Source organism: Danio rerio, chromosome 25, assembly GCF_049306965.1.
Source record: "Danio rerio strain Tuebingen ecotype United States chromosome 25, GRCz12tu, whole genome shotgun sequence".
In the NCBI taxonomy this organism is placed as follows: Eukaryota; Metazoa; Chordata; class Actinopteri; order Cypriniformes; family Danionidae; genus Danio; species Danio rerio.
In genome coordinates this window covers 29772339-29790154 of record NC_133200.1, presented here as the reverse complement: position 1 = coordinate 29790154, position 17816 = coordinate 29772339, and the positions used below count along the sequence as shown (strand labels likewise).

The window sequence follows — 17816 nt, the reverse complement described above, 5'->3', positions numbered from 1 at the left end:
GTAATTGTTAGTCACACAAACTGTATTTGAAAAAAATTGATTATTTTGAAGATTACGATAACATTGAAAGTTAAAAAAGAAGAAAGCACCTTCAAAAGGATACATCCACTATGCATGACAGCCTTGGCCAGCAACTGGCAGGTAAAATCAAAGTACATGTGGGGCTGTACCGAAGATAGGGAGGTGTTAAGGTCACTGCATAAAGACTGGTTGGCAGCCCACTGGCGAAGCTCCTGAACTCTGCGCTTATCGGCTTCCCCATAGAAAAATGATTTGCTTGAGGTACGGGGGACAATTGGGCTGTCAATAATTCCATTGAATGTGACTGTAGACCAACCGAATGTGTTTATGAGTGTAATGGAGTCTCTGAATGCTTCTGCCTGGAAGAAAACATAAAAAAAATATTCTTAGCTAACTCCAATAGAAGATACCACTTCATAAATCACTCCATAAACCAAAGTATTGTTTTTTTTTTTTGTTGTTGTTTCTAGGGCTGTGCAATTAATCGAAAATCCGATTTTAATTTCGATTTTGGCTTCTAACGATTATGAAAAAGCATTAATTGAGATAAACGATTATTGCATCATATACTGCCCCCTTTCCAGTTGTACACATTCATTGCTCTTAAAAGCGCGAAAAGACCTCATGCTTCTGTGTGTGCGGCACGCATGCGGTCAGCATTCGGTCTTATTCGCACACTGAGACGAGCAGAGCGCACACATCTAAAGTCATCTTAACGTGAACGCTTTAATGATCAAATAGGTGTCAAAACATGGTCTTTTGTGATTTTTTATATAAACCCTCATTTGTGTAATAAACAAACGAGCTGAGATTCAAAAGAAAGAGAAACCATTAAAGTTACGATATTCCTGCTGCCGCCTGTTTTTATCATTAATCAAACAACAAGGAGAAAATCCCTCACTGCTCTTGACTGAAGGACTTTTGTAGCTAAAGTGTTTTTCTTAAAGTGAAGATGCTTAGTTTGTTTCATATTTTTGTTCTATTGTATTTATTTCTCTTTCCTTTGCAGGGAGGAAAACGACTGTATATATGCAGTTGAAGTCAGAATTATTAGAACCTCCTGATTATTAGCAACCCCAATTTCTGTTTAATGGAAAGAAGACTTTTTTTTTACTTATTTCTGAACATACTAGTTTTAATCACTCATTTCTAATAACGGATTTCTTTTATCTTTGCTATGAAGACAGTAGATAATATTTTAGATATTTTTCAAAATGCAAGCATTCAGATTCAATGTGCGATTTAAAGGCTTATATAGTGTAATTAGGCAAGTCATTTTAACAGTAGTTTCTTCTGCAGACAATCAAAAATATATTGCTTAAGGGGGCTAAAAATATTGACCTTAAAATAGGTTTTAAAATATTTTAACCTGTTTTTATTCTAGCAAAAATAAAACAAATAAGTCTTTCTCCAGAAGAAAAAAATATTAGAGGAAATACTGTTAAAATTCCTTATTCTGTTAAACATCATTTGGGAAATAATATATATATATTTTTTTAATTCTCAGGAGCGCTAATAATAAGTGATAATTTTGACTTCAACTGATAATCGTTTTAAATAATCGTGATTACAATTAAGATTGAAATAATCGTGATTATGATTTTTTCCAAAATCAAGCAGCCCTAGTTGTTTCATGTGTGGGCATATACACTCTGTATCTCCTCAACTTTAAAAGCTTGTACACTTTTTGTGTTTTATTTTTATTTTTTAAATCAGAATCCATACATCGCATGTAATGTGATATTCAAATGAATGCACACAATTTTTTGCACATGTGCTTTGACATTTTCTACTCAAACTAGTTTCACAGTCAGAAAAAAATTTAAAGGTAATCACAATACTAGATAAAATGACAGCTAATACACAAAGCAACTTTATGTTTATATGGACCTTTTTAGTTTCAATAGGAATGAAATTCTTTCTAAAACAAAAGGCATTAAATCAGAATCAATATTGTCCAATACCACTTGACAGTGGAAGAATTTTGAAATTAACTGGTAATTTCTGAAGCTTTACGGATCATCATTAGCCTGTTACGCTTGTTGTGCACATCATTCATTACAACACCATATCTATGCTATCCAATTAGGGCGACACAGTGGCTGGCTGGGCCAGTTAAAATTGTCCATGGTGTATCTGTGTGCATGTGAGAGCATATGGGTGTTTCCCAGTACTGTGAACTGGAAGGGTATCCGTATGTGAATGTATGTTGGATAAGTTGGAAGTTCATTCCACTGTAGTAACTCCTGGTGAATAAAGGGACTAAGCTGAAGAAAAATTAAAAAATGAACGAACGAACCAATGAACGAACAAGCAAGTGAGCGAGCGAGCGAGCGAATTAACGAACGAACGAACGAACGAATGAATGAATGAAATCCAATTAACGGGATTTGGCAATTAAAGGAACAATTATTTGCTCACTTTCAGGTGATTCTAAACCTTTATGAGTCTCTTTCTTCTGTTGAACACAAAAGGAGAAAATAGCTTTATATGAAGAAAGCTGAAAACCTGTAACTATTGACTCCATAGTAGGAAAAACAACTACTATGGAAGTCAATGATTACAGTTTTTTAACATTCTTCAAAATGTGCTTGGCAGTTTTCCTTATTGCAAACACAAAATTAATCTGATAGTGTTGGCGCTGCATTTGCTTTTTTCGGAGATACTCATTGTAGTCCCCCGACTGCAACACTGAAATACTGGGAAATCTCTGTAGACTGGTGGCATTTCATGCCATTCAGCCTTTTAATCTTTAAATGTCAGCAAAATTCCATATTTTGTCATTACTTTGGATATTACGCTAGAGAATCATTTAAATACTAGCTCTAAAGTGACTTGTGTGCAGTAGCACCGTTTTCTGCTGTTCTGACGTCTGTTAAAGATGTGAAGAAGGATTTTGAGACTATCCGTGTTCATACAAAGAGCCAATGTATTTTTTCAGCAATACATTTGAGTTGATGTTTAAATTACATTGGATTTATATTTTTGCAACACTTAAGATATGTTTAACACTAAAACTCTTTGGACATTTAAGGTCAGCTTAAAGTATATTTCTAGTGGTCAAGTGTCTTTAATCATGGTTCAATTTGCAGGAAGGTCATTGTAAAGGACCAGAACTGCACCTCTCAGTTTAAAGATAACATGAATGAAGCCAATTTTCATATCATAAAGAATGAATAAGGAGGTCAAATCTCCTCACCTTGAATCTGTGCAGTCTGATAATGTCACCAACTCTGAAGATGAGTGGGTGATCCTCCAGCTTTTTACAGAAGATGGTGCAGATCACTTTAACATCTGACTGATCTGTGATCTTTAGTGTGGTGCAGTAATCTAGTGACAAATAATGAGTTGGAGATTAGAAAATCTCTATTGTGAGGAAATATGCCTATGGCTATGCCAAATAACCAATTACAGACAAGGATTAAACAACTGTTTTTTAATACAAATGATAGCAGAAGTAACACTTAAAACACTTTAATGTTTCTTCACTCATGCCTAAGAAATGTTTACCATTACAAGACTGGCAATAGTTAAAGGACTATATAAAAGGTTTATATGAAATATGAATGTATTTACATATTAGGGCTGGGCGATTAATCCAAAAGTGATCAAAATCAACATACAAAACCTATAATCAATCACATTTTTTCAGGTCGTTTTTTTTCCAAATACATTCCCTATCGCGTGTGGAGTCATGTGACCCCACTCCTTTAAGGCTGGTTTATTATTCTGCATCAAGCACACGCGAATGGTTCAGTGGAGCCTTTGTGCAGTTGCATAACCCACGTGATGAGCACCTCTTAAAAAAATGTAATTAAACATCACGACATTGCGTAGAGCAAGGCAATGGACCCATTCCAGAGCCTTACTTTGCACTACCTTGACAATAATTGGAAGTTGCTCCAGAGATAACTTGAGATGGCATATTTACCATTTTATTAAAATTATTTTTTACTAGAGATATGGAGTTTTTTCCGATATCAATAACCGATAGCTCTTAAGATTTGGAAGCTGATAACTGTTATATATAGGCTGATAAATATAAATATTTCAAAATGTTAATTTTTATACAGTGAACAACTGATTTTATTTTAAAAACTTTATGAAACTTTGAACTGACTTGATGAACTGAATAGCCTACTCAATGCAAAAAAAGCTATAATTTTAATATTGCAAGAGTATTATATAACCCTATATTCACAATTTTACATAAATTTAATTGTCAAAAATAAATGATTACTTTTTCTTCCGATGGCAGATTAATAGGCAACTTGACTGTTGCATAAAGCAAGTAAAATAAATATTTTAAGTACAAATAAAATGAAAGAACTGAGAACTAAAACCAGCAGAACTGCATAAAATGTGTTACAGTAACGTACATTTGTACAAATATGTAATGTCGGAAAAAGCGTTTTGAGAGATATTTTAGCACTTCAAAGCCATCATTTAAGTATAAGCTAAATACAGATAGAATGGTTTACTTTTTAAAATGCAGAGTAAATTTGTCCCATTTGGCATTTTAAATTCCTTTGAACACATTTAGGTGCTGCTTGTCAATCAGACAATGTTTCTATTTTTCTTGACTTTAATTCACAGGCGCTGTGTGATACGCAGTCACCCGAAGGGGGGTCAGATTTGTCCTCGATGTGAGATTTCGATAAAACAACTGAGCATTGAGCACAGATGACTTATAACAAACACAGAGCATGATATAACGAATGTGGTGGACGGTTGAGAACCCCTATGCTTATACCTGCCAACACTCCCATTTTCCCAAAGAGTCTCCCGTATTTCAGAGCCATCTTCCATTACCCTCCCGTTTTGTTATTGCTCCCAGCAAAACTCACGTAATTATACCCCACCTACCCAGTCCTTAGCATTGTTGGTGCAGTCTGAAACACCCCGGGTCGCCAACTTTGATATAGTATCTGATCACAGTGGCCACTCAAAATCCACTCCATAGTACAGTTACTAACACCACAGTACAGTTACCGGTTCTCAGTGTTATTCAGACACCACATTAAGTAATGCATTTCTCATTCAAAAATCTCTCACTTGTAATATGAGAGCATATTTACTGTACAAAATTTGTCAGTGAACGAAAAGGGCAAAAAAATTCCACTAAATTGATCGTAATCGAGTTAAAGTGTTCGATTAATTGAGATTTAGATTTTAGGCCAAATTGCCCAGCCCTATTACATATGTATGTTTATGAACCATAAGAGAGTGGTTTGCCAAATAGTGGTTGCCATCAACATTTCTTGAAATTAATATGATAATTGTAAATCGTCTTATAATCAACACTGTAGAGAGAGAAAAAAAAAGAACTCGTTACCAGCAGCACAGGAGAAGATCAGAGTTTTGTTTTGGTGGTCTTTGAAATGCTAATCTATAAAGGACAAAGACTTATACAAACAAACCTTGAGTAATAGGTTGAACTACATTGATATCCATTCATGCTTTCTCTATTTTGATGGCTATTTCACTGTTCCTGAAGGTAGTTTAGAAATTAATCGTTCCTCTGGCCTCACTCTCCAGAGGTCTCAAATCACAATAGAAGAGGCTATAAAAGCCTTGCAGGGATAAAGAAAATCCACTGACCTGAACCTTTAGAGGGGAAAGGTTGTTTGAAAAAAGTCACCACTCCATAAACGTTCACCAAAGTTTTGGACTTCAATTTGTTTAGAGGAACATAAACGTATTTGGCCTAGAGAAAGAGGATTATTGCCATTAACGCAGAGTTCTTGGTTAAAAACAAGCTGACAGCAAAAAAAATAATATTAACAACAATAATTACAAATAACAATAAAAATAAAATTACAGCATTTATTCCATGTTTATTACCACAAACAGAACACAATGGAATAATTGTACTTTAGCACAACATGTTGCAATAATTAAACCAAATTTATAATATATCACCTTATTCAAGATAATGTGTTCTGTTGTCTCAATTAGCAGCTACTTATTCTCATTTTAAATGCCCAACTTTTCTTGGTTAAAATTAAATCATTTTCAATACACATTACGCAACAAAAGCTGGCTATAAAGCTTAAAAATCCCATTTTTCACTGCCAACAAATGCATTGTTGCTCTGAATTTAGTCTAGACTGATTGTGCCTGGAGGCATGTACTGTTTGAAGCACTTGATCAGGCCCAAGCAAATCTAAAAAGAGGATGGCAAATTAAAAAGGAAGCTGTACAGAAGTGAAGGAATAACCATTCACACAATCCGACAGAGACAAATTCCTGAAGACGGAAGCCAATTTAGATAAAGAATCTCCTTGATCTCTGAGGGATAAACTGCATATATGCTATACGATAGACTGGAGGAGACTTGTCTCTAATATCCACACGAATAGTAATGCATACTGCACCTCTGAACTAGAAGGACCAGGGATAGCCGAGGGACATACCTTTCAAACACAAACACATATGATAAATTGGAGTAAGAAAAGCCAAGTTCAAAAAGGATGGTGCAGATTTTAAAATGCAAGCAGATGAGACTCACATAGACACAGGCATCTTTGTTATCCATCTCCAGCTGACAAGGATGTAGTTTGTCTCTGAGAAAAGTTGGAGATTTGCTGATTGTAAAGTTTGCTAACAGTACAATGTCCTAAAAAGAATAAAAAGTTAAACAATTTAATTGATGTAATGCACAAACAATACAAATGGCTGATTTTTAAAATATATAATAAACAGATCTGGCCTTTATTTCTTTTGTTATTCTCTTTAGATCAAGTTTAGAACATTTTATATTCCTATTTATTACCTACTGTAACAAGCAAAAACTTTAAATAAACATAACAGTATCACATCAAGCCACATGATTTTATTATTAGTATTATTCAATACTAATAATTAATCTTGCAATCCTTGCATTGCCAATTGCAATAAACTTGAAAGGAATAGACTAAGAAATCTCTGGAAGAACAAATTAAAATATTATCAATTTTGTGCTTTGGGCCAGAAGGTTTATTCTTATTTAAAAACATATACAGATAAAGTCAAAATCATTAGCCCCCCTGTGATTTATTTATTTTTTTTTAAATATTTCCCAAATGATGTTTAACAGAGCAAGGCATTTTTATCATTAGCCCTCTTAAAGGTGCCCTGTAATGAAAATCTGGGTACACTGAGGCACAGTAGAATAATAAAAGATCAGTATCTGCTTGTTGAGTTGTAACATATCAGTGAGGTATGGAATACCCAGGGTCTGAGCCGCTACTCATTTGAATTAAGAAAATATTCATTTATCACGCATCGTTTGCATATCACACATTAAAGTGTAAAAAAAAAAAGTGAATTTAATATAAAACTATGGTCATCAATCTCTGGACTTGCTGCATCATGAACATCGTTTTAACAATTTAACAAAAAATAAATAACTTTCTGGCCATCTGATATTAGGCATGGATATATATTGCGATCGTGATTTTTGAAAGTTGTAGATCAGCTTGTAAAAATTTATTATTAGCAATTGATGAAGCTCCCCATTCAGTTTCTTATGGCACTTTGACCCGAAAGCAGATCCACGTGACGTCACACTTAACAAGTGGATATGAAAGTGGGCATTCTGTGAGCCTCAGACACCACTGTTTCCATGTTTTCATGTAAATTTTAAGCATGATCTAACAGGGTTGTGCTTACAGTATGGGTGTATTTTGAGAATAATGTGCATTGAACCATAAGAATCTTATCTTTAGGAGTCAGTTGCATCATGCCATGGTGCATTTGTTACTGACATGGCGGACGTTGCACATGGAAAAAAAATTAAACACTTCAGTAGCGAGAACACAGTTAAACAGACCATCTGCAGCACGAGGTAAAAAAATTGCATTCTCCATTCGGCCTCTTTACTTTCTCTTTACTTTACTCCATTACATTCGTGGATGAGGAAATGGTGTTGTATGCATTCCACAGAAGACATTCATTAGCTTACATAATTAATTTTGATTATTAACCGCCAAGATTTATTTCAAAACTATTTCTAAATTCAGTTCTAATTTTTAGCAAACGAATGAAACAATAATAACGAAGTGGGGTAATATATGTAGTTATATTCCAACACACTCCCTTTGCCCCATATGGTCAAAAACCCAAAAGGTGGACAAATCTAAGCTTTTTTTTTATTAAAACAAATATAAATGTGCATATAACAAATAATAGTACTAATTATAATAACATTATACAAAAATAAATTGTCATAAATAAACTGAAAAAGCCCCCCGAGATGAAGACGGCATGGAGACAGTGGTTTTTATAATTATGTAGAAAATAATAATTTTTTTAATATTTTAATCCTTTAATTATTTTTCATTAGTAAAGATATTTACGTATTGCTGTGTATCCTGTGTGTATTAAGCAATGTATATACATTTAAGGCGCACAACTAATGTGCTCTGCTCTGGACTTTAGAACAGAAGCTTGTCAATTGCGCAGTATACTTTAGTTCCTCAAAATAGCACCGCACCAATAATGCAACTTAACACACCTCCTTTCTAGACGGCACACACATGAGTCCACAATAGGACACAAATAGATTTGCCATTTAAACAACATAGCGCAAACGATAGGGCCCTAAGAGTGTACAAATCCCGGTGAACAACAGGCCAATGAGAAGACAAAACAAAGGCCCCGTTTACACTAGTGCGTTTTAGATTTAAAACGGCGTTGTAGAATGAAAACGATCCGCGTCCACACTCACGTTTTACCCAGCGTTTCTGAACTGCTCTCCGTCCACACCAAAACGCTGAAAACGCACATCACGTGACCACACACACACTCTCGGGCAAGCGCTCCAGCATTTCTACCCAGATGAGAGCTCTGCTTGTCGGACTGCTCATCAAGCATCTCCCGCTGGATCTAATCTCACTATATTTGCTAAACGTGATATTTCATTCATGTTGTTGTCTTTATCTAACGACATAGGCCAATTCCCTGACTTTGATCATTGGAATCTATTAAGTTACTTGTTCACGGGTAACATGTTTTGGTTAAGCGCAAAGATAAGTTAATGATTAATCCAGGTACATTGACTGATCGCTTGCCTTTATTTCCTACAATGTATAAACTTATTGTATGTTATACTTTTATAATTATCGATTATTAAAACTGATATTCAGCAAAAGAGAGGGTGCGTTTCGTATTTTCACTGAAATTGAAAGGAGACAGTTGTTATCGGCTCCGTTTTGTTATAAATATCCAAACAGTGAAGATGACGCTCATATATGCAGCACGACGCCTCAACATTTCTGCTGTCTGTTAAGTTGCTAATATTAAAAAGAAAATAGGCAGTTCCTTAAATCATGTTTACATTTTATTGTTGAGAAAGTGAAACAACGTAGCCAAGGTGATGTGAATGAAGTTATAAAGTACACTGTTCCCTTTGAAGATTTACCCGTGTCCTCGGTATGTTTTCCATATCAAACTGAGAAGGGGGAGACTGCAGCCTTGATCAAACTTGCGAAGTCTGAACTTACAAGAAGAGGATGCGAGAAAAGCCCCAATCAGATAGGCGAACGTTTGCAGCCCCGCCTCCGTTTTCAGATGTCTCCGTCTTTCCCCATCCACACTGAGACGGAGCAGCAGCGTTTTAGAATGAAAACGGCCTTTCCAGCGTTTTCAAAAAGCTCCGTTTTCGGTGCTCGAGAACTCCGGCGTAGTGTGGACGGATGGCGTAACCGTAGCAAAACTTATGCGTTTTCAAACTAAAACGCACTAGTGTAAACGGGGCCAAACTGTGATGAAAATCACGGGCCATGGCCTTCGGATTTGCATGCGTGCCTGCCTACTTTAGGTTATTTATCTGGACTTGACAAGCAGCTGACATCATCAAGAGAACACGACTCATTTTCAGCTCTGAGATAATAAAAATACTCTGAAATCATTAATATGCATGCTTTAGACTGTGTTTTATAAGCCAAAAGTTTTCTAGTGATACAACAGTGATCATTTTCCTTCCTTAGTTATTTTAAGTGTATATTTCATCTACTATGTATGTAGAAACTTATTTCTAAATTACTCAGAAAAACTTTATACTCAAAGAGAATGAAATGACTAGTCTAAACTGGATGCAAAATATATGTACACCATTAGTAATGGTTGATCAATGCATTGGTCTTATTTAAATAATCTACAGGTTTTATTCTTGTAATTATAAATAATTTTTTAGAGATATTGTCTATTTTTATTCCTTTTTCTGTCATATATTTCTGATTTGCTAATTATTATTATTATGATTATGATTATTAACTTGATGATGTTAATATATTACATAGGCTATTTTATAAACATATTATCTAAAATTATTTGGCATTCAAGTTTGCTTTAAACTTTGCTTTAAAGAAAGAAAGAAAGAAAGAAAGAAAGAAAGAAAGAAAGAAAGAAATTATGTGCACATGGCTCCTGAATAGCATAAAAGGGAAATTTTAGAAGTTTTTGTTAACCCATTGAAAAGAAACAGTGTATAATAAATACAATTATTGTAATAAATTTAATTATGTATTGCTTGTTGCATATAGTTAACTAATTTTTTGATTTGGGTAAATGATGTGTTTCAATTTGGCTCTCACCGCAAGTATATTTTTTAAATCTGTGGGAACTGGTATATGGCACCTTTAAGCAATATTTATTTTATTTGGATGTCTACAGAACAAACCACTGTAATTCAATGAGTTGCCTAATTACACTAACTTCGCTTGTTAATCTAATTAACATAGTTAAGCCTGCTATATTTATTTATTTGAGTACTAGTAACTAGCAAAAAAAAATCTTACAGTCATCATAGTAAAGATATAAGACATCAGTTACTAAAGATTAGTTATTAAAACTATTATGTTTAGAATGTTCTTTCCGTTAAACATATAAACAAATTGGGGAAAAATATGCAGGGGGCTAATAATTGGGGAGGGCTAATCATTCTGACTTCAATAGTAAGACTTCAACCCTTCCTCAAAGATATATAAAATGTTTAGCTTCATAATGAGAGGCTAATAACAAGCATCATAATAAGGAACAAATCCAAAGATTTATCTTGTGCCACTTTCTTTAAGACTTGCTATCATTAATGCCAAATGGCAGTTTTATAATCTTCGAAAAAGCTCCAGACAACAACAAAGAAAAGTGGAGGCTGCTTGTCACACTGCACTTCACAAAGAACGTTTTGTTGAATTGTACAATGAAATGCTCATGACAACTACTGTACAACCACCATTGAACACCATGTTTCATCTCCAACTTAAAGAAAAGGAAGACTCAGAACCAAAGTTCAAACCATTCCTGAAAAAGTGAATGGTGACATGGCATTTTCCTCCAGTGAGCATCAGATAATTTTGGCGAATGTCACAAAGGAGGATCCTTATGGAGTAAACGGCAGAGTTCTGACTGAAAGCATGTCTCTCAAAGCCGATTTCCTCCCTGAAAGTCATTGTCTGTCAGCGGGGAGCTGATCTTAGCGGTGACCATTGTGTTGCTGGAAAAAAAGCAGGAAAATACTGGCTTTGCCATTGCAGTGCTTTGCGCCGTCTCAAACTATCTTCACACAAATGAAGTTACATCAGATGACCTGTTTTCAAAGAAAGTAAACTCAGGCAGAACTATTTTCTGTAGATTTGACAGTGCATTCATGCTGGATTCTTTTTATTGCCTCTTTCAAACATTCTCTTTCAAACTAATCTAACTCTACACAAAACGTTTCTGTACATCATGATATACTCAAAAGGACAGTATGAATCAATTTAAACCAAATATACTGCAAAAACTCATGTCTACAAATAAAAATATATACATACAAGACGTTTGTCAGGTTTAAGTTATCAAATTGCTCCCGTGTATGGTATAGCTTCTTACTCATTAATCTCATCTCATTTTTTATTTATTTATTTTTTTGGCTGTGAAATAACCAAGAGGCAACCTCCTGCTTTGACTCATGAAGCTACTATGGAATTGACTGTAACTGCAATTAATCGACTGCCACTGACCACTGGCTCCAAAACAGAGCACATTTCCATTGACTCCAATGTTAAAATGCCAAAATTTTACTGGAGAAACAAAGGTGTTTACATCCAACAAATGTGTTTACATGCTGGTACGAAAATGTTTTTGATGTATATAGATAGCATTACCCTTTATGACAACTGAGAGGAGGGTGAATTAGTTTTATAACTCATCCACTTAATTTAAATTAAGCCTTAAAATTCTGCATAATTAAGGGGGTACCACTTGAGTGACAAGTCCTTGCTGTGCATTGTCATGTCACCTTATCTCATTCCAGCCTCTGAACTTGGCATATCTGTCATATTTGTGGTTTTGGTATATGTGGCTTTACAAGGTTGATTGCCTTTGGGATAAGTTCTTGCAATTAGCAAATAATATCACATGCTGTGCAATTAATTGTGCTCATAAACCATTAAATTCTGGTCTCCATTTTCCCAGTGATATTCTTTAAGAGCCCCTATTAGGGTTTTTGAAAATGATCTTCTATGGAGTAACACAGCACTAAGTGAATGAAAACATCCAGCTGAGGATTAAATCTTTAACGAAATAGTTGACTCAGAGTTGAATAAATAAATAAATCGTATTGGGTTTGGATCTCATGCCTGAATGTGTTGACATCAACACGGTACATCACCAAATATGTAGTACCAGATCCAGTAAGATGTGAACGTGCCTTTTACTACAGTCACTAGCGGAGCGTGGGGGATCACGGGACTGATCATGACACGAAGATGACTATTACTGACAGATGGAGGTTCGACTGTGGGGAATAAAGGGTTAAATTTGTTATTGTTATTTTCAAAACAATACCACAGTATAGCCAACCTAGTGATGTGTTTGTTCCTGTGATTTTTTCTGATTTTTGATACAATGACCTACGTTACAACGTGGGATTCGCAGGCCATCAACTTTTGCCACTGTGTGGATTAATACTGAATGTGTGTTGTTGTTATTATATACTTTATTTTATACTATAATTATATACTTGGATTTAGCGTTAAACAAAGAATAATATGCTGGGGATTAACTGCATTGCTTTCTTTGCAATCTTGCATTGGGCTCTCACACACTCTCTGCAACTACATAGCTGTACTCATGCTGAACCTAGTCGACCAATCACAACAGACTGGGTCATCGAACCCTAACCCTAACAACTGAATCGCTAAACTAATCATATGGGAGCAGTTGGGATAATTAGGTAAAAATAAAAGCATATAAGACAATGAATGTGTATTCTGTCCTTGCAGAATATTAGCCTGTTGTTGGAAGCCCCCAAACCAAAATATGACCCTTTATAATGCAAATAGAGGCTCTTTAAGACTTATTCACACTACAAGTGACTCACAGCGGCAAAGTGACAAGTAACCATTCATTTCAACGGAGAGTGAGTGACTTCTGGGCTCGGACAATGTGGGCATGTTGAGCGATGCAGATAAGTTGAGAAACCTTAAATTTATGCAAATGAAGAGCAGCCGATAGGAGCACCATAAGAGCTCACGCGATCCTTTCTCAGCTTATGCAAAGTTGGTTGTATTCTCCATGCTGTAGACCTACACAGACCTGCATTGCAGCAGATAAATAACAGTACTAATAGAGAACACAGTTTTTTTCTTCATCATCTTTGTAAATAAGCATTTATGTACAGCTTGTATTTTTATTTACTGTTTTCTCTGAACAATGTTTACTTTCAATGTAAACTCATTCATTCTCGGTGGATATCACCGCAAACACTAAGCAACTTTAAGATGGGAACGCCCACTAGCGTTTCAACAGCCTCACAGAACTACAATGTCACTACTAGTGTGAATGAGGCATTATCCAAATTTATTCATAAATGTATTTGTTTTATTTAGGATACTTTATTAAATACAGTTTTTACTTACAAGATTAAAGCACTCCAGAATCGGAAAAAATGATTAGCTGTAGGCTATAGAGCAGTTATCTGAAATGTTGCCATACATTGGCATCCAAATGCAAGTCTTTGCACGTAATTAGAGTTTCCTCCTGAAGAAAATTGTAATAAGAAAAATGCCAAGAGGCTAAATGCATTACAATACTGATTTCAAAAGCCAAATTCAGTAAACGCATTACTGATATAGTATACAACCATGCAAATGTGGTTCAGAACACAAAGGAGTCGCATTAAATAAAGTGTTAAGCATTTCACACAAAGAAACACTGATCTAAGCAAAATGCAATCAGGCATCTCTAGCTCTGCCTCTTTCCCCATTTTTGGTTACTGCTCTTCAGAAACCCATGGTAATGCCACGGACACTACATCCATTTTTTTTTACAGTCTATGGAAATAACTGAAGTCATCCTGGATTATGATATTAAACTTTAATGCATTCAAAACCAGCCTGGAACTACTTTAGCATTCAACAGCCAATGTCAAATTCAACCAATGTCAGGGCTCGAAAATAACCTTTTTTTTCTTGTTCCTAACTTTAAAGGGTCATGACACCCCCCCCACTTTCGGTTCAGGTCCACCTCAGAAATTTTTCAAAAGATGCATCATAGTGGGGGCGTGGAACTCTGCAAGCAAAAGGCAGGAGTGGGCGTGGCCAGCAGAGCAGGGGAGAAGGAGGGGAGCGAGCAACTGTCAGTCGGTATACAAAATGAGACACAAATCATGCGGAGACCAATGATTTTATAGTTTACAAAATTAAAATAAAAAGAAATAAACAGTAATTTAATGCCCTGCAACATTTTGTTATACACATAACCACAATTTATATCATTATAAAGATAATAGTGTTCATATAAACTCTAAATCAGGACTTTTCTCTCAATCCTCGGGTCTGAATTCAGACTCTGCCCTCTCTCAGCCCTGTCTATTTTAACCATTAGCCCTGCTGGTAATCTGGAGGATTTAGGGGAACACAGCAGCACAGCGATGTGTCTAAATGTGAACGAACTCCTGATAAAAGACAACGCCTGTCATTCTCCAATTCTCGTACTGCTCTCCCGACAAAAATGCTTGCTGCACACACAACTTTGCTGTATTGGCCCTGACAGTATCGCAGGGAAAAACATGCAACAAACCCCATGGATCATTGAAACAAACACATACAACCCTTCATGAACGACTAAATACTGTGTGCCGTGGGTCAGAGGGTGCTTCTCACCCAGTCATTAACGTAGGATTTCACAGCTGAGCTTGGCACTGGCAGCCAGGTCTGCTTTGTCTTCGGAAAGCACATGCTCTCATGAATATTTAGGAAGAAGGGTCTTCTCATAGGATAAGAAAACTATGTATAATAAAGAGAATCTGACGCGTCATCTGTGCACTTGCAGTTCTGCGCTACGTTGTATTTTGATCCCGCCCCAAAATCATTTTAAACCCGGAAGAAGAAAATAGCTAACAAAATCTGAAAATTACCCAGTTTTCCCCACAATTAAAACTAATAGGTGCTAACATTTCCCAAACTGATGCTCAACACCGTGAACCAGACAAAATTTTGTCGCACCCACCAATTATGAGCACCTTTGCTAAGTTTTATGTAATCACATGAATGCATTGACATGAATGAATCTGTTAACGATAACTGTGCAGTGTTCCAACGGGTGGTGTCTGATATTGCACAGATGCTTTTGACAAATACCTTATTATTTGATTATCATTAATTTTAAAAGCAATATCGGTCTTTTCATTAACTGCAATATTAGTTTAATCTTAGTCAGGGCAAGCCCTTTTGTGATGGTGTACGTGGTGTTAACTTTTACTTAAACCTGCAAGGCTGAAAGCATCTGGTGATTAAATTAAGGATTAAACAGAACATCTCATGCTTAAAATGTGTAGATGAGGCAAACAGTTACCTGAAAATTCCGTCTCACAGACTTTACAGTGAATGCTTTAGTTATTTTCAAAGCGGACTTGAAGCCAATGGAAGTCTTTCATCCACTCTTCGACAAATGTAGATTGTAAATTAACATTCACCACAATCAGTAATCAGATGTGCCATTTTTTGTAGCTTTAAGTGATTTCTAAAACAAAATCTGACAGTGTTGTCAATCTTATTTTCAGCGCTTTATATTTTCGCGGTTGTAGCTCTCCTGTCATCTGAAGGGAGAAGGCGTTGAGTGTGTGATTGAGAGCTGATTTTAACTAATCCATTCGCGTTCAGTTCTAGCGCAGTGGGCCAATAAAAGAGAGCGAAGGCAGGGCAAGCATTGCGGACTTTGTTTACTGCAGCAATTTGACATGGCAACAGTTTTAAACTGTTCCTGAGTGCTGCGTTTCAAGTGCAAAGATGCATTCCTTGTGAATGTGACCTAAATCCGCGCATGCGGTGAACATTTTGCAGTGAAAACCGATCGCACGCAACAATTTTATGCACTCGGTACAAATACTCCCAAATATATTTTGAGGTTGCATAGATAAAATTTCGGCCGCATATGCGACTAAAACAGTCGCAATTTCGAGCCCTGTATACATTACATATTACAAAGTCAGCTTCTTGTATTAGAATTTCAATGGAGACAATTTTGGACAAGTCTGCTATGGAAATATAAAATTTTACTTTACCCAGATCAGCTGTCTTTATTAATATTTATACACAGGTTTTATGTTTGTCTCTTCTATTATTAAAGTTCTTAAAGTTTCATTATTGCTATTATTGAGGTAAAAGTGTTTTTTATGTGTTCCTTAACATGCATGCCTGCAATACTATGAACCAAACCATGGCTGATTGTGTGTCGTTACCCACCTAAAAATATTTTTGCTTCTGTTTTGACAGTTGTTCACCCAAACATTTTTTTTTTCATTTGCTGTGATGCACTTTGCTGTGATGAAATCAGTGTTATTCCACTATTCCATTATATATATATATATATATATATATATATATATATATATATATATATATATATATATATATATATATATATATATATATATATATATATATATATATATATATTAAGGGATTGTTCACCAAAAAAGTACATTTCCAGTTAATTTACTCACCTTCTGATCATTTAAGATGTAGGTGACTTTTTCAGTAGAACAGTAAAGAAGATCCATTTTACATGAAACCTTTGACCTCCATATAATGGAGTCTAGTGGGTGACATAGGTTTAAAATTCAAAAAACATATTCAAAACGAATCAGAATTACTACAAGCAGCTCCTGATGATGTACTGAGGTCTCATGAAGTGAAATGATTACTCTGTGCTTTTCTGTAGTTTAAACATTATGTAGCCTGAACACGCTGCAACTTTTTGCTGGTTAATAATATAATAATCCAAATAACTATTTTTTACTTTAAATTCAGATGAAATGTAATTATTTACAGAATAAAAAAACTTAAATTAACTTACACTCAAACATATGAATAGGACTTGAGCAATCATTTCATTTCATATTAAGACCTCAGTACAGGGACCATTGGTAATAATTATTTGTTTTAAACATGTTTTTGAATCTCAAATTGATGGCACCCACAAACTTCCAACAGCTTCAGCTAAAAACTTCTTTACTGTTCTACTGAACAAAAAAAGTCACCTACATATTGGACAGACTGAGGGCAGGGCTCAACAATTAGGACTGCCCGATAGCCCGGGGCCAGCGTGTGAGATGCTCGGGACAGTAGACAGGATTGTTACTGGCCCGATCATGCCACTGATGCGCTGTCACTAAAGTTCAATTTGCCTGAGACTATTTGTCAATTGCATGCAAAAACAGTCAGAATCGAGAAAAAGTTTGAGTTTTTAAGCCTTCAAATGCTACCTTCTCAGTTCCTCTTATCTCATTGGATGTTGTAAGCATTTTATTTTTTTCCGTAACAACCAGT

The 17816-nt window shown here is 35.4% G+C and overlaps 1 protein-coding gene across 40 annotated transcripts in view; it reads right to left on the bottom strand.

Moving 5' to 3' along the window:
* pot1 (protection of telomeres 1 homolog) overlaps positions 1-17816 on the bottom strand; it is an 86251-nt gene that overhangs the window by 48426 nt on the left and 20009 nt on the right. For 32 of the 40 annotated variants that reach the window (XR_012399919.1, XR_012399916.1, XR_012399917.1 and 29 more), the window contains 5 exon segments: positions 6533-6640; positions 6399-6437; positions 5623-5728; positions 3221-3351; positions 90-380 (listed from right to left, as the gene is read on the bottom strand). The exons of 4 other annotated variants lie outside the window; for them this stretch is intronic. Coding sequence is in view for 31 of the 36 variants with exons in the window: in XM_073942181.1 (XP_073798282.1) it covers positions 90-380; positions 3221-3351; positions 5623-5728; positions 6399-6437; positions 6533-6640 (675 nt within the window). In the remaining 5 variants the exon portion in view is untranslated. 40 annotated transcript variants of the gene reach the window in all.